Consider the following 24,391-nt stretch of genomic DNA (forward strand, 5'->3'; position numbering starts at 1 on the left):
CAGTGGCCACTCCTGGCCACCGCAGCCTTGACCTGCTGGGCTCCGGCGATCCTTCTGCCTTAGCCTTCCGAGTTGCCGGAATTACAGACACGCGCTACCAGGCCCGGCTGATTTTTTGATTTATTGTAGAGATGAGGTCTCGCTGCCCAGGCGGGTCTCGAACCCGCGGGCTCAGGCAATCCACTCACCTCAACCTCCCAAAGGCTCGGGATTACAGGCTGAGCCACCGAACCCGGCAGTTACCACACAGCTTTAAAACCCTTTGTGCTCAGAGACATCTTGTGGATCACCTACCAGCAGCTCGACCACATTTTTTTACAAAATAGTGAAAGCTGAATCACTTCATATTAAATAGTATAGTAGTGTTGGAGCCAGTTATTTTATTGTAATGATATTTGCCTTATAATGGAATGGAATTTTGGACTTTGAGGAATTTATTTATGACTAAAAAAAATCAAAATTTTATATCAGATTTTTCTAACATGAGGTAACTATTGAAACAGTTTATTACAGATTCATTGATACATGTTGTTCAATAGTAATTTGCTTGACATCTTCCACCCGGTGTTTTTCTAGTTGAGCAGACAATGCAGTCTCATTTTCTTCCTCCCACATTAATGATATGTAATCTATTGTCCAGTCTGTTGTTTGAAGATGATGTGGAAGGGCATATTCATGATCCCTGAAAACCACTTCTCAACTGATTGATCATATCTCAGTATATATTCTCTTTATTTGCTTTTTCATGCAAGAAAGCATACATATTTGAAAAATTTGCACTGGCATGTTTTTCCTGTATAATCGCCAGCAATCTCCTTGTGTCCCCTCAAAGAGAACATTTGAGTGCAAAGGGTTAATTACTGTATTTGGTAAGATGACTCATCCCTTCTTCGTCTTCTTAAAAATTGCCTTGGCTATTCTTGGCTCTTCATTTTTGCAGATGAATTTTTAAGAGCAACTCTAGGCTGGGCATGGTGGCTCATGCCTGTAATCCCAGCACTTTGGGAGATTGAGGTGGGAGGATCTCTTGAGGCCAGGGTTTGTGACCAACCTGGGCAACATAGTAACAACAACAACAACAAATTCTAGTGGTTCCACCAGAATATCCTGTTGAGAATTTAATCCAAATTGCATTCCTCATATAGATTTACTGGGAAAAAGATTGATTCTTCTCATCCATGAATATAGTATATCTCCATCTATTTTTGTCTTTCATATATTTCATGAAAGTTTTATTTCATGAAATTTTTCTTCATAAAATTATTGCTTTTTTTTTTTGTTAGACTTTTCAGATTTTTTGCCCTTGGAACACAATTACCATATTTATGAGGAAGTTCAGGCCACATGGAGAGGTATGAGTGATTTAGCCTTTACAGAATTGCAGCCCCTAGTGTTCTAAACTTCTAGCTGAGGCTTTAGACATCATGGAGAAGAGATAAGCTGTCCCTGCTGTATCCTTTATGAATCCCTGACCCAAAGAAACTGAGACAGTAATTATTATTAAATATAGTCACTGAATATTGGGATAATTTGTTATTAAAAATAGAAAATTAATACACCAGGTATTATTATGATTTGGGTTGTCCTGTAGGTCTACCTGTAGGAATACATAATTAGGATATTCTAATATAGTACATGGGGAATAATTTCTTACACTAAATTAATAAGTTGGCATTTATTACTATCTTATGAACTTGGCTAATTTGAATTGTATGTGATTTTAAAAAATGTATCTGAGTTTGTAAAGGAGAGGAATAGAATAAGACAATGAAAATTCATCATGAATACCATGCTTCTTAGGAAACTGGTTTTATTCTCTGTTGAGGATGAAATCACAACCCTATATGGTTGAGAATGAGAGTTTTGATTTTCCTTTCACATTTTTGTAGTCAAGTATAACTTATGCAAAGTTAAAAAAAAAAACCCAGACTTGTCTTAACCCAGACTTTTACCTCTTTTTTCAAAAACTTATTTTATTTAATTTATTTTTTTTTGTAGAGATGGGGTCTCACTATGTGGCCCAGGCTGGTCTTCAACTTCTGGCCTCAAGTGATCCTCCTGCCTCTGCCTGCCAAAGTACTGGGATTACAGATGTGAGCCACCATGCCTGGCTGACTTCTACTTCTTAATGTAGTTGTGCGGTCTTCCTAAGTTGGTTTTACAACTGATTTTAATGAATATAATGTAAAACTTTTTTGCAACATTTTCCTGAAGTTTCTAATTTACTTCAAAAAATTATTATAATGTTCACTAGTATCAAATGAGCCATTATAATCAGCTAGGTTATATACTCAACTATGCAGGTTTTATGGTTTCTCTGATATTTTATTTTATATATAAAACATACGTACAAGAATACTTCATTTTATTGTGTTTCACTTCATTGTACTTTGCAGATATTATGTGTTTTACACATTGAAGATTTGTGGTAACCTGTATTGAGCAAGTCTGTTGGTACCATTTTTTCAATAGCATGTGCTCATTTTGTGATTCTGTATCACGTTTTGCATATTACAGACTTTATTATTATTATTATAGTATCTGTTTTGGTGGTCTGTGATCAGTGATTGTTTTTTATTCTTTGAATTGGAGTCTTACTCTGTCGCCCAGAGTAGAGTGCCGTGGCATGCTCCTGGCCGCCGCAGCCTCGACCTGCTGGGTCCCGGCGATCCTTCCTCCTCAACCTTCCAAGTAGCTGGAACTACAGGTGCGCGCTACCACACCCGGCTAATTTTTTGGATTTATTGTTGAGATGAGGTCTTGCCAAGTTGCCCAGGCGAGTCTTGAACCCACAGGCTCGGGCAATTCACTTACCTCAGCCTTCCAAAGTGTGGGATTACAGGCTGAGCCACCGAGCCCAGCGATCAGTGATCTTTAATGTTACTTTTGTCACTTTTGTCACTGTTTTGTGGTGCCATGAACTACCTCATGTAAGACAGTAAACTTAATTGATAAAAATGTGTGTGTTCTGACTGCTCCACCGAATGGCCATTCCCCCATCTCTCTCCCTCTCCTTGGTCCTATACCCTGAGACACAACAGTATTGAAGTTAGGCCAATTAAATAGCCCTATAATGGTCTCTAAGTAAAAGGAAGAGTCTCTCTGAAGGCCATACAATGGGCTTCAAGTGAAAGGAAGAATCTCATGTCTCACTTTAAATCAAAAGTTAGAAATGATTAAGCTTAGTGAGGAAGGTGTGTCCAAAGCTGTGACAGGCCAAAAATGAGACCTCTTGCATCAGTTAGACAAGTTGTAAATGTAAAGAAAAAGTTCTTGAAGAAAATTAAAAGTGCTACTCCAGTGAACACATTAATGATAAGAAAGCAAAACAGCCTATTGCTGATATAGAGAAAGTTTGAGTGGTCTGGATAGAATACCAAACAAACTGTAACATTTTCTAAAGCAAAAGCCTAATCCAGAGAAAGGCCCTAACTCTCTTCATTTCTGTGAAGTTTGAGAGACATGAGGAAGCTACAAAGAAAAGTTGGAAGCTATCAGAGGATTAGTTCATGAAGTTTAAGGAAAGAAGCCATGTACATAAAATAAAAGTGCAAGGTGAAGCAGCAAGTGCTGATGCAGAAACTGCAACAAGTTACCCAGAAGATCTAGCTAAGGTCATTGATGAAGGAGGCTATGCTAATCAGTAGATTTTCAATGTAGATGAAACAGCCTTCTATTGGAAGAAGATGCTATCTAGGACTTTTCCTTTTTTTTTTTGTTTTGAGTTGGAGTCTCACTCTGTCACCTAGACTGGAGTGCAGTGGCACGCTCCCGGCCACCACAGTGTCGACCTGCTGAGCTCTGGCAATCCTTCTGCTTCAGCCTTCCAAGTAGCTGGAACTACAGGTGCACACTACCATGCCTGGCTAATTTTTTTATTTATTGTAGAGATGAGGTCTGGCCAAGTTGCCCAGGCTGGTCTCAAACCCACGGGCTCAGACAGTCCACTCACCTCAGCCTCTCAAAGCATGGGATTACAGGCTGAGCCACCGAGCCTGGCTTCCATCTAGGACTTTCATAGCTAGACGGGAGAAGTCTGTGCCTAGCTTCAAAACTTTCTTATTAGGGGCTAATGCAGCTGATGATTTTATATGGAAACCAATGCTCATTGACCATTTTGAAAATTCTAAGACATTACAAATTATGTAAATTTATACTACCTATGCTCTGTAAATGGAATAACACAGCCTGAATGACAGCATATCTATTTATAGCATGATTTACTGAATATTTTATGCCCATTGTTTAGATCTACTGCTCAGAAAAAAGATTTCTGCTCATTGATAATGCATTTGGTCACTCGAGCTCTGATGTAGACGGATAAGAAGATGGATGTTGTTTTTATTCATTTATTCTGCATCCCATGGATCAAGGAGTAATTTTGACTTATACGTCTTATTTAAGAAATACACTTTGTAAAGCTGTAGCTATCGTAGATAGCGACTCATCTGATGGATCTGGGTGAGGTAAATTGAAAACCTTCTGAAAAAGATTAACCATTCTAGATGTCATTAAAATATTCATGATTCAGCCGGGCTCAGTGGCTCAGCCTGTAATCCCGCGCTTTGGGAGGCTGAGGTGAGTGGATTGCCTGAGCCCATGGGTTCGAGACCCGCCTGGGCAACTTGGCGAGACCTCATCTCTACAATAAATCAAAATGAGCCGGGCGTGGTAGCACGCACCTGTAGTTCCAGCTACTTGGAAGGCTGAGGCCGAAGGATTGCCGGAGCCCAGCAGGTTGAGGCTGCGGTGGCCAGGAGCGGCCTCTGCACTCCAGTCTGGACGACAGAGTGAGACTCCAACTCAAAAAAAAAAGAAGTTCATGATTCGTGAGAAGAGATCAAAATATCAACAGTAGCAGGAGTTTGGAAGATGTTGATTCCAACACTTATGGATGACTTCAAAGACTTCAAGACTTAAGTGAAGTAAGCAGCTACAGATGTGGTAGAAATAGCAAGAAAACTCAAAATAGAAGTGGAGCCTGAAAATGTGATTGAATTAGCTGCAATCTCATGATAATGCTTGAATGGATGAGGAGCTACTTCTTATGGATGAGCAGAGAAAGTGGTTTCTTGAGATAGAATCTACTTCTGGTAAAAGTGCTGTAAGCTTTATTGAAATGATAGCAAAGGGTTTAGACTATTACATAAACGTAGTTGATAAAGCAGTAGCAGAATTTGAGAGAATTGACTCCTTGTTTGAAAGTTCTGCTGTGGGTAAAATGCTATAAAACAGCATCACATGCTACAGAGAAGTTTTTGTGAACGGTAGAGTCAATCAGTGCAGCAAACTTTATTACTCTCCTGTTTTAAGAAATCGCCCCACCCTTTAGCAGCCACCACTCAGATCAGTCAGCAGTCATCAATGTCAAGGCAAGACCCTCTGCCAGCAAAAACATTATGACTCACTGAAGGCCTAGATGATTGTTAGCATTTTTTTTTTTAGCAATGAAGTATTTTCAGTTAAGGTATATACATTAGTTTTATACATAATACTATTGTACGCTTAATAGGCTATAGTATAGTATAAACATAACTTTTATATGCACTGGGAAACACAAAAATTTGTGTGACTCACTGTGTTGTGATAATTGCTTTATTGCAGTGGTCTGGAACTGTACCTGCAATATCTTTGAGGTATGCCTAACTATATATATTTTGAGGACTTTTGTGACTCTAGATCTTTCTATGAAGAAGTAACTTTGGAAGTCACATCCTTTCATGACCTAGCCTTGGGTGTCACATAATGTCACTTCTGCAATATTGTTCCCTAGAAGCAAGCCACTGAGTCCAGCCTACATCCACAGGAGAATTAGACCCAACCGTGGAGAGAAGTGTCAAATAATGTGGAGACAGATTTTAAAGCTACTGTACTTGATAAGAATGGAATTTGAACAGAGGAATTTTTGTAATTATTTAATGTTATTAGTTCAACATACCCTGATTCTGTATCTTACGGAAGGGAATATAATCATGCTTAATGGTCCTGGTATATTTAAAATCCTTTGAAGATTTTTCATTGGTTAGTGTTTAGATGGGCACTGTGTTTATTTGCTTTTGAAGAGAGTCAAGAATAATGATGAGAGAGTGCATTCCAGTTAGTGCATGTGCAAACAGGCCATTCACAGAGAACTTTAAGTATCAGTATGAATGGAACATGGGATATAAATGAGGGAAGTAGTGGAAAAATGAAGTTGGAAAGATGGTGCCCCACAATTTCTCTTCCTCTCCTTTCACCTTTGACTTTTGTCATCAAAGATGACATTTTACATTTTCAAGGTTGATAGCATGTTCTATAATCATAATTACATTTTCTTTAATTTGTAAATTGATTCTAAACGTAGGTCAGTGAACAAAGTTTATATTGTGTGACTGACATATAGACTCCAGAGCCACATAATGTAACTTATTTCCTTTCTTACAGTCTTTTTTTTTAATTTCCTGGAGTTTGTAGTTGTTTCTCTCTCTTTTTTTTGTTCTTGTACCTTAACATACTATTTCCCCACCAAATCTCCATATAAATTTCCCTATTCCTGGAATCACATCCTCAGATAATTTCCTTAAAAAGGTAGTGAGAGTGGTAAGTTTTTCAAGTATTAGCATGTTTGAAGATGCCCTTACTGAACCCTTATACTTAACTGATAGTTTGCTAGTTATAGAGTTCTATTTTTTAAAATTTTTAAAAAAGTACGTATGTGTGTATTTATTTTAACTTAATTTTTTTATTTTAAAGATGTGCGGTACAATTCAGGGTTAGGTATACAAATGTTCATTATGCAGGTACCCTTGTTGATGAAATGTGCCCAACTTCCCCAGGCAGACTTCCACTACTGCCAATCCTGCTTCCAGTTCTGGCAGTTTCCTTCTACTGCCAATCCTTTTCTTTTAGTATGACGATAATTGTTCAGGGTCCGCTTATGAGTGAGAACATGTGATACGAGTTCTAGATTAACATTAGAATTCTAATAGTGTAGCCTTATTATCTTCTGGCATGACTCTTGCTGTAACTTTTTTTTTTTTTTTAATCTGAAAGCTTTTAGTCTTTTTCTCCTGGGCATCTGAATTTTTACAGTCATATGCTAAATTATTCCTTTTGAGGAGTTACTTTTTCTGATTGTTTGATCTTCTTTCATGCTGTGGGCTTTCCTTAAATGACTGGTGATCCTTTATTTTCTAGTAATATGTTTGAATGAACAACAAATTAAGAGTTGGATGGAGTCTTGTTTGCGTAAAGTAATTGGGCAGGGAACTAGTTGAATGCTAGAATGTCTGAATCTTTCTCTTTCTTCAGTTTTTTTTAGAGAAGACCCTTTCCAAATTAACTTTGCCTGGAGTTTGAATGCTTGACTGCCTTTTGAAGTGGGATAGTAGACTGACATTCATACTTTTATTTAATCCCCCTGTTTCAGCCATATTTTAACCTTTTCCTTTATTCACTAGACATTCCTTAATCTTGAACTAATCTGGAGTTCTGTAGGACCCTTGTCTGTAACCTTCTTTCTGTTTATTCTAGGATGTGACTTCCTCTGTCTTATTTGTTTTTTTTTTAGTTACCACTCCTCCTTTGCATTTGCCCAAAAAAGTTTGTTGAAGTGTCTTGCCTAAGGGCCTATTCTTCTGTTATTGTGGGTTTTTAATCTCTCTCTCTTCCTCTTCCTCCCCCCTTCTCCTCTTTCCCTGTCTGCATCCTCCTTCCTCCTCTTTCCCCTCCTCCTCCTTTTTTTTTGTTCTACTCTTATTTTAGAGGGAAAGGGAGAGTAAACAGAATTGCCATTTGTATTGTGAATCTTTAAGTGGTTTAGGATTTAAAATACAGTTTTTAAAGGAACATTTGATATTTAAAGATCGCATTCTCATACATTTGCATTCTAAGTGGTTTGAATACCAACTTCATTACAGATTTGCATTATGATATTGGGCATCCCACGCACTAAGTAGTGTGGGATCTTGTAGTACCTTACATATTGTAAAGCAGTGACCTGCACATTTTTTTTTTGTATATAGTAAGTAAGTAAGAATCACGTTTTTCTTCACAATTCAGTACCCATATGCAGTTTCATGAAATAATACCCTTACATGCAATATATTCTGATTCTTTTTAACTCTGCTGATGACTCATTGAAATTATCTTACTACTCACCAATAGGTTACAACCCACACTTTAAAAAACAGTACTCTAGAGCAGTATTTCTTAGAGCGTGAACCAGATACATCTTGGGTATTGAAAAAAAAGCTTAAGAATTTTGGGAAAACCTAGCAGGGCGTTTGTGAGTTTTAAAAGGTATGGTAATAATTCTCCAAAGATGAAATACCTCCTTTCCCTAGTTATCTTTATTCTCCCTTTGCTTGAGCCCATGCAGGGATTTTTACAGTGGTGAGAATTCTTTGATATCAAATTGCTGTCATAATAAATTGGAATATGGTTAAAAATGCATTTTTAAAAACTTATCTTCCAGTCAAATTTAAGTTAATTATATATTTAGCAAAGCAAGGGACATTTGTTTTTTAAAGATAACTTCTAGATTGTGCACTTTCTCTTATACCTTTGTTAATATTCATGAAAATTTTTTATTTTGAGGATTTATTGATATTTTCTAGCAGAGTGCTTTTAATATATCCTTAGCTCTGATGTTGAAGCAATGAATACAGATTGACATTGCATGTCACTACATATATTCTTAAGTTTGTGTCAAGTTTCCTTGAGGCAACATAAAAGACATAAGGCATTTGAAATTGTTAAATATGATATACTATGATAGTAGTTAATGGTTTAAATTGCCCTTTTGTAAATACTTAGGGACATAAAAATACAGTTAACCCTCTATATTCATGGATCCCTATTCATGGATTCAAACAACCCTAGATCAAGAATATTCTGGGGGAAGCGGGAAAAGCCTGAACTGAAATATGTACAGACTTTTTTTTCTTGTTATTATTCCCTAAACAATGTAGTATAACAACCATCTACATAGCATTTACATTGTATTAGTTATAAATAATCTAACGTTGATTTAAAGTATATGGGGTTGAATACTAGGATGTGCATAGATTAATGCAGATACTATGCCATTTTATATAAGAGACTTGAGCATCCTCAGATTTTGGGATGGAGGGGAGTCTTGGAACCTACCCCCAACAGATACTGAGGAACAACTGTATACATATAGATGCATGTGTAGGACTTTCTCTTCATTTAAATGAAGGCCACTAGGATCTTAAATACCCATTATTTACTCATTTAACGTTTTGGAAGAAACCAATCTTCGTTTGAAATAGATACATGTCATCAGTTCATCGTATAAGAAAACCTGGTTAAAAATGCTTTAGTAAAGATTTGGATCTCTTGTAATTATTAAATTTAGAATGATCAAAATACTATGTTGTATTACTCAGGGCATGGTTGCAAAGCAATTACCTTGTCAGCATCTGCCGTTCCAGCTGCTGTACGGTGTAGTACTAAATGGTGTTCTGAATTTTTCCTGTGAACTTGTATGTTTCCAGAGATGTTTTTATTTTTAAGCCTTTAAGTGAAATTCTGACAGAAAACATTAGTAATATTGTAGTAATATTGTAGAGAGAATCCCAGGTGAGAAAGCTAGCATCCTAGGAATCAGAATGGATGTTATTATTCAAAATGAGAATGGCGAATGGATAGTTGACATCAGCTCAGTAGAAATAGCCAAGTAAAAATATGTCTTAATAAAGACATTGCCAGACTGAAACATCATTGAGGACGACACGCTTTATTTGCAAGAAGTGTTATAATGGAGAAGCTGAAGTATAAAGTGACCAGTGTAGATATTGTCAGTACTTTTTACATTTAACAAATTTATTATGCATTCTTTTTGTCAGACTGTTATTCATGTTTATGAAATATAGTCTGGTAATTCTCAACCTATTTATATCTTCTATAACTTTTTTTTCTTATGAGAAAATTCAGTGGTACTGTATCAGAGAGGTACCTGAGAGTTGAGACATATAAAATATCAACAAGGGCAGAATATTTTATAATTTTTTTAATGATGAAAAGCATGATCACTATCTTTTCTTTTTTTTTTTTGAGTTGGAGTCTCACTCTGTCGCCCAGACTGGAGTGCAGTGGCCGCTTCCGGTCACCGCAGCCTCGACCCTCTGGGCTCCAGCGATCCTTCCGCCTCAGCCTTCCGAGTAGCCGGAATTACAGGCATGCGCTACCACGCCCTGCTGAATTTTTGATTTATTGTAGAGATGAGGTCTCGCTGCCCAGGCGGGTCTCGAACGCGCGGGCTCAGGCAATCCACTCACCTCAGCCTCCCAAAGGCACGGGATTACAGGCTGAGCCACCGAGCCCGGCTTACTATCTTTTCTTACTAGGATAACTACTATAAAAATGTTTTGACCTATATAAAAATGTTACATGTCTTGAAACCTACAAGTAGGCCAACCAATAGATGACAGTAGCTTCTCTCATTTAACCTTTTACAATCTGGCCTCCTCTTCCACAGCTGTTTACCTTAGCTGCTAAGAAACTCAGTACAAAGACCGTCCTTAAATACAGCAGTGAAAATACCTTATAATATCTGTAACTTTCCTGCATTTAATTCTGGTTTCATTTAATTTTTCTGTTTACATTTAATCTTGTAAGCACTCTTTTTTTCCCCTTCAAATCAGAGTTTTATTAGTAAGACATGATATGGTCAGCTTTACACTTTTAGGAACTAACATATCTGGTTATCAAAATTTTCCCGTTTTGATCTATGCTCCTGAAATCCCAGTAAAATGGTAGTAAAGGAATTTTTTCAAGCTTAAACTCACAAACATGAATAAATGGAAAAAAGAGACAATAATGAATCTGAGGATGCTCAAGTCTCTTATACAAAAATGTTACAACTTGGAAAGATTGAAATGGATTGGCAAGTAGTAGCTGCCGAGATGAGGATAAGCCAAGTGAGGCAGGGGAAAGCAAGAGGAAGAGGCAAATTAATTTCTACCCGCCAAGTGGGAATTAACAGAAACAAAGTGTTGCAGATCCTTTTTCCATAAAGTCCCTACTCTGTGAACCCTTTAAAGTGGTCCTTCTTTGCTTCTAACCTCCAGGCTCTATCAGTACACTACATGGCCCTAATCTTGCTGAATTTTAACATAAGAACATTCACTCCCCCCATCTCCCCGCAGTGGTCTTGTGTGTTGTAAGCAAGCACTCTTGAATTATTTTTGATTCCAGATTGTGTGGCGAATAGACTATATATAGGCAATACCTTTTGCATTTTGCTTGATAGCATTGTCTTTTTTCAGGTTTTGTATTTCGCCTTCCCATCCTGCTTCTAATCTCCTGAAGGCAGAAAATCATCTCTAACTTTCAGAACTTGCTTCAAAAGATTGCTGTGAGAGTTAAATAAATTAGTATATATGAAACACTTAGAATTGTCCTTGGCATGAAGGAAGTACTAATGTTAGCATCATACTACTGTATTTTACTCTGTAGCACAGCAGACTGCGCAATAGAGGTTATGTACTTACAAGAAGGGTTAAATAGGAAAAGATATTTCTATTCCACAATACCCCCAAATAATTGAGAAATGGAGACTTCTATTTTAACACATAACCAGAGGAGTTGTAATATTAACTGCTTTGCAAATATTTCTAATGTTTGAGAAAATTCATATGTGACTTATCTCACTCAAGAATTAGATAATGCTGGAAGAAAAAATAAAAACAATTTAAAATCTTTAGGCGAAGAAATGGATTACTGAATCAATAAACCATGAAAAACATTAATTTCTTTGTGGCGAAGACCCAAGAGTTAGGTGCCTGGAAAAAGAAACTTCTCTTTTTATTGTGTAACATGTTCTTAAAACTACTACAGTCATGCATTGCTTAACAGTGGAGATACATTCTGATAAATGTGTCATTAGACAATTTTGTCATTACACAAACATCATAGAGTGTATTTCCACAAACCTAGATGGTATAGCCTACTACACACCTAGACTGTATGGCATAGCCTGTTTCTTCTAGTATATAAACCTGTACAGCATTGTTACTGGATTGTTACTGTGCTGAATACTGCAGGCAGTTTGGAATAGTAAATACGTGTGTATCAAGACATAGAAAAAAGGTATAGTAGAAATACAGTATTATACTCTTATGTGATCACTTTCATATATGAGGAGGGACTCCAAAAATCTGGAATTAACTTTTGGAGGGAAGGCCCCTTTGTAGTACAGGCTTGCCCCTCTAGGTAAGTGTTGTAGAAAACCATTGCCATTGGTGTACCAGCTAGCTTTGCTGTGAGAGGCTTTGCTGTGAGTTTGCTGTCCGTGAATTTTTTTTGGAGATCTTTCAACACGTTTACCTGTTTCATGATGGGTGATTTATGAACACACCTGCTCACACCATGCTGAGTGTTCAGCAGTTTTTGACTAAAAGTGGCATGACCCCTATGCTCTACCGTGCTTATTCACCTGATCTCACCCTGAGCTGCTTTTTTTGGTTTCCCGGGATGAAAAAAATCCTCAAAGGGAAATGTTTTGCCGATGTGGAAGAGGTGAAACAAAAACAGTGGAAAAAAAGGCATCAAAATGGACAAGTTCGAAAAGTGTTTTGAGCAGTGGAAGAAGTGTTTTAATGGGTGTATTGCATCACAGAGACTACTGTAAGGTGACTAAAGTTTAAACATGTAAGAATAAATACACATTTTTAAATAAATAAATTCCAGGGTTTTTTTGGGTTCCCCTCTCATACACAATCTGTTGTTGATCCATATTTTGTTATGTGACACATGACTGTATTTACCAATCCTGAAAATCATTTTGTGTCTTCTGTCATGTTAGCTACCTGCTGCTTAGCCTGTGGTATAAGAAAAAGTGCTTTTCATTTGTATTTCACTTTGAAATATATGCACTCATCTTCATGATTGTTATTTCACTTCATCCATTTAATTCTGTCTTCAAGGAAGATATTAATGTAAATGGTCATTGTTATCAATTCTTAAACATTTCCATGATGTAACAATTCATTATTTATGCCACCTTTGATGTGTGGCACTTATTTTGAACTTCTCCTTGTTCAGTAACCTGTTTTTCAGGGCATAATCTTTATTCTTCAAATTTAGAGTTTTTAAAAGCATCTAATGAGTATTTGTCAACTTTTTATACACCCTACCAGATATAAAAGAAATAAAAGGGAATCCTGCTCAGTGACAGTTCCTTGCCTTTGAGGAACCTGAAATCTTTTGGTAATGGATAAAAGAAACATTTGTTGAATAAAGGCCTATAGATAATGGGTACTCAACAGCATAATTGAGGCTGTGAGTACTGTAGATGTTCAGAGAAGGGATATTTTGTAGAGAATGTGGGATTTAAGTTTGTTCTTTTTTTTTTTTTTGAGTTGGAGTCTCACTCTGTCACCCAGATTGGAGTGCAGTGGCTGCTCCCGGCCACCACAACCTCGACCTGCTGGGCTCCGGTGATCCTTCGGCCTCAGCCTTCCGAGTAGCCAGAATTACAGTTGTGCGCTACCACGCCCGGCTAATTTTTTGATTTTAGTGTAGAGATGAGGTCTTGCCAAGTTGCCCAGCCTGGAATTCTAAATCCTTATTATATAGTTTTATTCTATCTTTATTATGATATATACTTTATAATTAATATAATTAAATTCCATTATAATGATGATTTGGGGAAATAGTTGCCATACCTTCAGAGGCTAACTCAGTTCTAACAGTTTTAAAATATTTTAGTTTTTTCTCCCTAATGCTAAAAGTAATACAAAGCACATATAAGATCCCACTTCAATATGTGCTCACCTTATACAGTCAGTCCTATTCTTTCCTTCCTCCCACTTCTACATCCTCAATGTGAATCCAATCCTCCTACTATTCTCTAAAAGCCATGTCTTGGTTCAAAATATTTTCCCCACCTGAAATACTTTACTAGATTTCCTCAACATCTTTGGAAACCATAATCACCCTTTAAGAACAAACTTAAGCTGAGCTCGGTGGCTCAGCCTGTAATCCCGCGCTTTGGGAGGCTGAGGTGAGTGGATTGCCTGGGCCTGCGGGTTCGAGACCCACCTGGGCAGCGAGACCTCATCTCTACAATAAATCAACAAATCAGCTGGGCGTGGTAGCGTATGCCTGTAATTGCGGCTACTTGGAAGGCTGAGGCGGAAGGATCACCGGAGCCCAGCAGGTCGAGGCTGCGGTGGCCGGGAGCGGCCACTGCACTCCAGTCTGGGCGACAGAGTGAGACTCCAACTGAAAAAAAAAAAAAAAAAAAAAAAAAAGAAATCAAATGCATCTAACCATTTTAACTTTAAGGGGAAATAGCACCAGAAAATTTATGGAAAGGGCCATTCAAGATACAACTGAGGACCAGGCATAGTGGCTCACACCTGTAATCCCAGCATTTTGGAGGCTGAGGCAGAAGGATTGCTTAAGTCCAGGAGTTCTGAGACCAGCCTGGGCAACATAGTGAGATCTCATCTCTACAAACATTTTTTTAAAAAAATTAATGAGGTATGGTGGCACATGCCTATAGTCCCAGCTACTTGGGAGGCTAAAGTGGAAGGATCGCCTGAGCCCAGGAAGTTGAGGCTGCAGTGAGCTGTAGTCTCGCCACCACAGTCTAGCCTGGGTGACAGAGTGAGACCCTGACTAAAAAAAAAAAAAAAAAAAAAGATACAGCTGACTTTGTAGAGAGTGAGCAGGCTCTGCTTATAATGACTAATGGTCACTGTGGGATGAAAAAAGGTAGTGAACATATGACTGCTGGTTACATGTAGTAAGTCATTTTTATCCCCAATAGAATGAAATGTAATTCTGAGGTAAAAATAACTGTTTAACATATTACTTGGTATTAAAAATAGCCACAAACTTAATGGTCTTTTTTTTTGTTTTGACTCAGAGTCTCACTCTGTCACCCAGGCTGGAGTACAGTGGCATACTCACAGCTACCATAGCCTCCACCTGCTGGTCTCAGGTGATCCTTCTGCCTCAGCCTTCCAAGTAGCTGGAACTATAGGCACATGCCACCATGGGCTAGTTTTTCGATTTATTGTAGAGACAAGGTCTTGCCAAGTTGCCCTGGCTGATCTTGAACCCTTAGGCTCAGGCAATCTTCTCTCCTCTGCCTCTCAAAGTGCTGGGATTACAGGTGTGAGCCTCTGTGCCTGGCTAATGATCCTTTTGCAAAGTATACATCAAAATGTTTCCACTTCAGAACAGTTATATAAAAGGTGACCCTGAATCAAAAAGTTTACCAAAATGGTAGTCGAGAATGTCATATACTCTGTGTCAATATTATGTGGATTCTGAATGCCAATTTTAGGATTATAGACTTTAGACTTCATAGCAGAAAGTCATTAATTGATTCTGGAATAGAGAGTGTTGTACAAGTTCTTTGTAAGTGTGGAGCTGTCTTTAAGTTTTTACTAGCATAGCTACAAAATGAGCTGCTAGCAATTTCAGTCTTCATATTTTTACTTCAAAAGTCATGTGAATTTTGCCATTCTTTATAACGTAGCACATTTGTAAAAAGTATGACTTGAATTATCACTAAGTAAAACAGACTAATGAAAAGAACGTGCTAGCTAGCTAGGCGTGGTGCCCCATGCCAGTAATCCTAGTACTTCAGAATGCCAAGATGGGAGGATTGCTTGAGTCCAGGAGTTTGAGATCAGCCTAGGCAACATAGCAAGGCCTCGTCTCTACAAAAAAAAAAAAAAAATTAACCGGGTGTAGTGGCATACCCCTGTAGTTCCAGCTACTCTAGAGGCTGAGGCGGAAGAATCACTTGAGCCCAGGAGGTTGAGGCTGTGTTGAGCTGTGATTGTGCCATTGCACTCCAGCCTGGACAACAGAGTGAGATTCCAAATCAAAATGAACGAATGAACAAAAGAAAATGTGTTGTATTTGTCTTCTGACTTTGTGTGAGCAGGCTTAGAATATCTGACCTGCTACATTTTAGCAGTACCTTTCCTAATTCAACTTTCTAAGGATAGCAGCCTGAATATAATTGTGAAATAATTTTATTATAATAGCTTCCTGCCCAAGATAAATGGAAAAGCATGGGCATTCCTGATTAGGTTATCATCTTTATGAAGATTGCTACCTGTGTCTTTATATAAAGTAGTTACTGGTTTTGAATGGAGAAATAGTTTTGTATATTAATGTGTTAAACATTAGTGTTGAATGTGATTTAAAAAATTTTAATCTCAGAAATTCAGTAAACTTAAGTAATTGAGCTAGGTGAAGGTCCTTGTTTATAGATTTGAAAGTTCAGAATTGAAGTTTTGTTATTTTTTTGAATGTTGGAAACAAAAGGATTTAATATATTTGTTACAATCAAATAAATATAGTTTGTCCATATTTTGGTAACAAGTAGAATGTAAAACAATAAACTTTTTAAAAGTACCTATTATGTGACAGGAATTGTACTAGATATAGAAACAGAGAAGGAGAAAGAGAAAGATAGAGACAACTAGATAAAAAAACACTTGGTGCCTGCTTTTAGGGACCTCATAGTCTAGGGGTTAGATATGCAAAATGTAACTGCCATATAGCACAGTATATACTGCCATATAGCTCTTGAAATATATTTAGATAAAAGTAGATCAACCAACCAAGTAAGCTTCAGTGCCATAAGGAAAGCCTTTGAGAAGGGACTTACGCCGAAACTTTGTAAATAGGTAGAGTTTCCAAGGTGGGAATGTGGGAAGAAGGGCATTCCAGACAGGGAAGATGGTGTATAATCTTCAGGGAGCCACAAGGAGTATAGTTTAACTAAAGTGAGAAGGCATGCTGGAACATGTTGTGGGATGACTCTTGACAATAGGCAGCTGTACTTTTTATACAATCCAGAGGAATTTGAACTTTATTCTTTAATTATTGGAGGGTCATTGAAAAGTGTGGAGTGTGAACATACTGTTAGCAAGTTACTGTTCCAATGTTAGCAAGATTTTAGCTTTTGAATTAATTTGGAAGATAAGTCAAGAGTAGTAGTAATTATGGGACCAGACAAAAGGAACAATAGTATGTCATTGTTGTAGTCTTTACGAGGGATGGTGAGTGTCTAAATGGCAATGGGAATGACAAAAAAAGGACAGGTTTCAGATATGTTAAGGAAACAGAATCAATAACATTTAATGGTTATCTGGGTGGCGTGGTAGCATTTTGCTATAGTCTGAGCTATGTAGGAGGCTGAAATGGGAGGATTGTTTGAGCCCAGGAATTAAAGTGCAGCCTGGGCAATGTAGCAAGACCCCATCTCTTAGAAAAAAATTAGCGATCGATTGTGGGTACTTAGAGAGGAGTTCAGTGTAAATCCCTGAGTGATGGGGCAAATTTCTCACTTAATTTCTGAAAGAAGTTTTTTATTTTATGTATGTGAATAGCTTCTACAAAATTGATAAATATATAAAGGTAACTTCTGAGTAGGTTATTTCTAAGTTTTTCTTTATTTTTATTTATAGATGCTACTTCAAATGAACAACAAGAGCTTTTCTGTCAGAAGTTGCAGCAGTGTTGTATACTGTTTGATTTCATGGACTCTGTTTCAGACTTGAAGAGCAAAGAAATTAAAAGAGCAACACTGAATGAACTGGTTGAGTATGTTTCAACTAATCGTGGTGTAATTGTTGAATCAGCATATTCTGATATAGTAAAAATGGTAAGCCTCTAGATTTATGTTCCTCAGACTTAGATAAGTTTAAGATCTGAGGTATAATTGTGAATTAATGAGACTGAATTTAAATAAATGTACAATAATTAATACACCCAAAATAATGTTTTAAAAATACTTCATTTGTAAGATTATCTAGCCACTCACTGATGCTGTCATTGCTTATAAGTCTGGGAATTACCATATTGGATAGTGCAGATCTAGAGCTTAAGAGAAAGATTCACACCCAAGATAATACAGGTTGACAAATAGTTAATGTCATGGAGGTGAATTGTCACTGAGGGAAGAGAAGTCCAGTGAAAAACTAGGATCTCTACATTTAAGCAGTGGATAAGGGAGTCAGGTATAGCACTTTAATTGAAACTCAGGATCTTTAAAAAGTTAAAGAATATAAATAAACAATTATAATATCTGATGTGAAAAATTACTGCCAGCTTTATTGAAGTAAGGTTATTTAAGATATTTGCTGTTTATTAGTAATTCAACCTTGTTTTCCATCAAATAGTATAAATTTGTTTAGTATTTGTGATTTCTGTATTTCATTGCATACTTACAAAATATAAAAATTCAGTTGGAATAATTAGAGAGTCACTGAGTACATGATTTAAACTTAAACCAGAGTTTAGAAGCTAGCAGAAAATATAACTTACAGTTGCCTTCCTTTCCTTCCTCTTACCTAATATATGTTCTGGGGGGACAAATAGGTACAAGAAAGGTAAGTTTGGCCCTAATGCACTACTAGTTGAGTTCTTTTTAATCACACTGTTGTAGAAGACCTGTCAAAAGGACTTAGGACATTATTTTTTAAAAACCTTAAACAATCTTGAAGATTAGTTATAGAGAGAACATTAATCAAAATGAAACTGGTTTCCTAAATTCTCACAATTAAAAGGACGTGATAATTTGAGAATATAAATATTAAATATTGATAGACTTCTTTGTTTTTTCTTTTGTTTTATCATTTAAAAAAAAGTTCGGGGTGGGGAAGCAGTATTACCCACTGTTCCTGATTTTAGATGGTTTGTATTCAGGAATTTTGAAAATCCTGGGGGAAGAGAGCATATTTTTAATCTCTATAAAGTTGTTGACAATATCAAAAGTACTCAAATATTTGAGTCAAATTAGTCCCTATCTTAATAAATTCTGAGATTTAATTTCTTTTCCCAAGTAAAAAGGTGCATGTTTAGTTGTTTTTTGGGGTTTTGTTGTTGCTGTTGTTTTTGAGTTGGAGTCTCACTCGGTCACCCAGACTGGAGTGCAGTGGCTGCTCTCAGCCACCGCAGCCTTGACCTGCTGGGCTCTGGTGATCCTTCCACCTCAGCCTTCCAAGTAGCCGGAATTACAGGCATGCGCTACCACGCCCAGCTGATTTTTTGATTTATTGTAGAGATGAGGTCTCGCTGCCCAGGCAGGTCTCGAACCCGCGGGCTCAGGCAATTCACTCACCTCAGCCTCCCAAAGGCGCGGGATTACAGGCTGAGCCACTGAGCCCGGCTTGTTTTTTGGTTTTTTTTTTGAGTTGGAGTCTCACTCTGTCGCCCAGACTGGAGTGCAGAGGCTGCTCCCGGCCACCGCAGCCTCGACCTGCTGGGCTCTGGCAATCCTTCCGCCTCAGCCTTCCAAGTAGCTGGAACTACAAGCGTGCGCTACCATGCCCGGCTAATTTTTTTGATTTATTGTAGAGATGAGGTCTCGCCAAGTTGCCCGGGCCGGTCCCGAACCCTCGGACTCAGGCAATCCACTCACCTCAGCCTCCCCAAGCACGGGATTACAGACTGAGCCACCGAGCCTGGCTTGTTGTTGTTGTTTTTTAAATTATGAGTACTTAATTTAATTTCTAGGTAAGACTTGAGCCATCTCATTCACTTAGTTTTTTAAGGCTCTTTGGAATATTTGTCATGTACAGTTAATTTTATTGGTGGCTATAAGGTTAACTTTTTCTTTTACTATTGACAATAATAAGTGTGACCTCAAGGACAAGTTATGTTCTTGTGGGATATGTTTCTTTTTTCAAATTCTATCTATGGCTTTCTGCTACTCTTTGTGAAACTGAGATCCATCGGCCGTGCGCGGTGGCTCACACCTGTAATCCCAGCACTTTGGGAGGTGGAGGTGAGAGGATTGCCTGAGCCCAGGGGTTCAAGACCAGCCTGGGCAACATGGTAAGATTTAATCTCTACAACAGATCAAAAAATTAGCCAGGTGTAGTGGCACACACCTGTGGTTCCAGCTACTTGGAAAGCTGAGGTGGAAGGATTGCCTGAGCCCAGCAGGTTGAAGCTGCGGCTGCTGAGTGTGCTACTGCACTCCAACCTGGGCAACAGAGTGAAACTCCGACTAATAAAAAAGAAATTGATATCCATCAAGCGGTTTATTGGCTTTGCCCTTAAGTACTTGTTTTGACTTCTAGGTTATTACTTTTTAAGTCTTATGGTTATACTAGTTGACTACTCAAAGTTATTTGCCTACCATAGATGCTACTTCATAAGAATAGTTGGAAATTTGCTTATACCGTCGAAAAATCCCTTCTCTCATCCTCTGTCCTCAGAAACTTTTAACTCAAATGATCCATCCCACTAGTTTGGCCTTAAATGCTTACTAAACTACTTGGTCTGTCAGTCTGTCATTCTTTTTTTTTTTTTGAGTTGGAGTCTCACTCTGTCACCCAGGTTAGAGTGCGGTAGGACGCTCACTGCCACCCCAGCATCTACCTGCTGGACTGTGGCAATCCTTCTGCCTCAGCCCTCCAAGTAGCCAGAACTACAGGCACATTACCACACCCGGCTAATTTTTGTTTTTCTGTAGAGACAAGATCTCCCCAAGTTGCCCAGTTTCGAACCCATGGGCTCAGGCAATCTACTTTCCTCGGCCTTGCAAAGTGCTGGGATTACAGGTTGAACCACCAAGCCCAGCCAGTCTGTCATTCTTAAAAGAACTGTGGGTTGGGACCACAATCTCTTACCTTAGTACTAAGATAATATGAAGGATGGAATTATAAATACCGTATTTCATTAAATCAAAAATAAAGAATCTGGCCAAGCACCAGATGGCTCATGCCTGTAATTCCAGCACTTTGGGAAGCTCCAAGTTCGGATGATTGCTTAAAGCCAGGAGTTTGAGACCAGCTGGGGCAACACAGCAAGACCTCATTGCTACAAAACATTTTTTAAATATATAAAATAAAACAAAGATTCTCAAAAGTACATTCCAATTTCAGAGTGATGAATACATCTTTTAAAAAGTTTCAGAGTGGATTACAGCAAATTATGTTTATATTAATGAGGTATTCTGCCTCCTCCCTCCACTCCCTTACTGTGGTATATATGTATAAGAATGGAGATATTTTACCAAACGCCAAGTTATAAGGTAAATATAGAATATGGCTGGATTAGAATATGGGAAGGATTGTGGAAAGATGAAAAGAATCACGTTAGAGATAGGTAGAGTTAATTACCTTACTCTTTTTTCCCCCAAATTTTCTCTGCTCCCCTCCCGCTCTTTCTTTTTAAGCAAAACTTGGAAAGAACAACTTGTAATTTGAGGAAGAGAATCCAAAGGTAATCTGTAATGTTCAGTAGCTTGGGATCTAAGGAAATCAGTTATTGAATGGGAAAAAGAGAGAAACAAACACCTGCCTTCTTTGTATCTTGAAGAGGTTTATAGGTTTTGAACTAAGCTTATTGCCATAACTTTTATATTAAGTAATCGCAAAAAAAATTTCACTTTATATTGTTGAATTCAGTTACACAATGAAGAACATAAATTTACATTTATTTTTCTTTACAGATCAGTGCTAACATTTTCCGTACTCTTCCTCCAAGTGATAATCCAGATTTTGATCCAGAAGAGGATGAGCCCACACTTGAGGCCTCTTGGCCTCACATACAAGTATGGAACATAATTATGTATTGATAATTTTTATATTTATAATCTGTAGAAACCATGGTTCTCTCTTTTAGATTCTGAGCATCTACTTAAAATCTTTGACTTTTAATGTTTTCTTAACATTATTTTCTTTTCCCAAAACATTGTTTTTCAACACTTTTTCATTATGATAAAACATATTTAACATAAACTTAACATTTTAAACTGTTTTAAAGTATATAATTCAGTGGCATTAAGGACATTCACAATACTGTGCAACTATCTCTACTGTGTAGTTCCAGAACATTTTCATCACTCCAAACGGAAGCCCCCTGTCATCATAGCCCCTGACGACTGCTAATCTGCATTCTGTTTCTGCATTTGCCTATTCTGGATATTTCATACAAATGGAATTATATGTGGCCTTTTATGTCTGGGTTCTTTCATTTAACATAATAATTTCAAGGTTCATAAATATTGTAGCATGTACCAGGCTTTCATTCTTTTTATGGATGAATAATATTCCGTTGTATGGATATAGCACACATTTATCCATTTAATCAGTTGATGAATATTTAAGTTGTTTCTACCTTTTGGCTATTATGACTAAGTGAGCTGTTATAAATGTTCATGTACATGTTTTTGTTTGAACATTTGTTTCTATAAGTTTTGATAGGCTGTGTTTTTGTTTTCATTCCTCTCAAAATATTTTCTAATATCCTGTATGATTTCTTTTTTGATCCACTAGTTATTTAAGAATATGTTGTTTAATTTCTACCTATTTCTGACTTTTCCTAATTTCCTTGTGTCATTAATTTCTAATTTTATTCCATTGTGTTTAGAGAATATACTTTATGTAATTTAATTCCTTTTAACTTTATTGAAACCTATATTATGGCTTAGTATACTGTTTATCCTGGAGAGTGGTTTTGTTTTGTTTTTTTTTGAGTTGGAGTCTCACTCTGTCACCCAGACTGGAGTGCAGTGACTGCTTCCGGCCACCGCAGTCTCGACCTGCTGGGCTCCGGCGATCCTTCCACCTCAGCCTTCCAAGTAGCTGGAACTACAGGCGTGCGCTACCACGCCTGGCTAATTTTTTGATTTATTGTAGAGATGAGGTCTCACCAAGTTGCCCAGGCGCGTCTCGAACCCGCAATCCACTCACCTCAGCCTCCCAAAGCACAGAATTACAGGCTGAGCCACCAAGCCCAGCTTATCTCGGTCTTTGATTTTTGTTAATTTGACTATGATGTATCTAGGTATGGATCTCTTTGACTTTATTCTATTTAAAGTGTATTGAATTCTCAATTAGAATTTATTGTGTAAATTAATATTTTTCATCATCTTTGAGTTGTTTTTGGCCATTATTCAAATATTCTTTCTGCCTTTTTTCCTTTTCTAATAGTACAAGTAGTCTTTCTGCTCTATATGCTATTGCGTGTTGTCTCACTCCCCTACAATTATTGGAAAATTGGTAATACAAACTTACTATGTAGGTAGAACCAATTCTTCCATTAAACTTTTCCTAATTCTAACTACTTTATTCACACATCCCCTCAAAAATGTGGCTTTAGTATAACATCATCCAGAGTTCACTCAGTAGAAAAACATTGACATTTTAGTAACTAGAACTTTGATTCATGCTAGATCATCTTATGCTAACTTTTGCTATATTATGAAAACTGTTATAAAGATTCCATTATATGCTGGTCTCGGTGGCTCAGCCTGTAATCCCACCTTTGGGAGGCTGAGGTGAGTGGATTGCCTGAGCCCGCGGGTTTGAGACCCGCCTGGGCAGCGAGACTCATCTCTACAATAAATCAAAAAATCAGCCAGGCGTGGTAGTGCATGCCTGTAATTCCGGCTACTCGGAAGGCTGAGGTGGAAGGATCGCCGGAGCCCAGGAGGTCGAGGCTGCAGTGGCCGGGAGCAGCCACTGCACTCCAGTCTGGGTGACAAAGTGAGACTCCAACTCAAAAAAAAAAAAAAAAAAAAAAAAGATTCCATTATAGTCATAAAATATACCCACATGTAGTATTTCTTTTGCATATATTCTTATTTGTCTAGTCTTCATGATCTTCAATTTTTGATAGTATATGTTGGGTTTTATTTTTGTTCCCCAAGAATGTCTAGCTAAAATATTCTTAGTGGCTGAATGCAGTGGCTCATCCCTTTTAATCCCAGTGCTTTGAGAGACCAAGGTAGGAGGATTGCTTGAGGCCAGGAGTTTAAGACCAGTCTGGGCAACATAGTGAGAGCACCTCATCTTCACAAAAATTTTAAAATTAGCTTCACATGGTGGTACATACCTGCACTCCTACCTGCTCAAGAGAGACTGAGGCCCAGGATCACTTGAGCCCAGAAGTTTGAGGTTATAGTGAGCTATGATCATGTCACTACACTCCAGCTTGGGCAACAGAGCAAGCCCTGTCTCTAATTAAAAAAAAAAAAATACTCTGAGAATACTCAAATGGCATTTCAGTTTGCAGATATTTTCCTATTTTTAAAACAAGCAAGACTTTGAGAAAGTAAAATTTACCAAGTCCAAAGGACTCTTGCCTAATGCTTCAAATATAATGTCCGTTATATTTTTAAGATAATATTAATGACCCAAAATCTGCAGGCAAGACAATGAAGTGTTTTTATAGAGAATGTAATATATTTACCTACACATGACAAATGGTGTTCATGGTTAGCTGATTATAATAATAGCAATAACAATAGCCAGTTTATCAAGCACTTATGTTACAGAGATAGTGATAACTGCTTTATATAGATCATCTGATCTAATCCTTATAGTAACACTGTAGCAGGCATCATTTACATTTATAGATAAGCTTAGATGAAAGAGATTAAGAAACCTGCCTGAAA

At 37.6% G+C, this 24,391-nt stretch overlaps 1 protein-coding gene across 1 annotated transcript in view; it reads left to right on the plus strand.

Moving 5' to 3' along the window:
- PPP2R5A (protein phosphatase 2 regulatory subunit B'alpha) overlaps positions 1-24,391 on the plus strand; it is a 78,556-nt gene that overhangs the window by 23,628 nt on the left and 30,537 nt on the right. The window contains exons 2-3 of the mRNA XM_008073565.1: positions 17,448-17,644; positions 21,443-21,544. Coding sequence (XP_008071756.1) covers positions 17,519-17,644; positions 21,443-21,544 — 228 coding nt within the window. The 5' untranslated portion in view covers positions 17,448-17,518. The remainder of the gene's footprint in view (positions 1-17,447; positions 17,645-21,442; positions 21,545-24,391) is intronic.

This window comes from Carlito syrichta, unplaced genomic scaffold, assembly GCF_000164805.1.
Source record: "Carlito syrichta isolate Samal-C Ts95f unplaced genomic scaffold, Tarsius_syrichta-2.0.1 Scaffold315946, whole genome shotgun sequence".
NCBI classification, from domain to species: domain Eukaryota; kingdom Metazoa; phylum Chordata; class Mammalia; order Primates; family Tarsiidae; genus Carlito; species Carlito syrichta.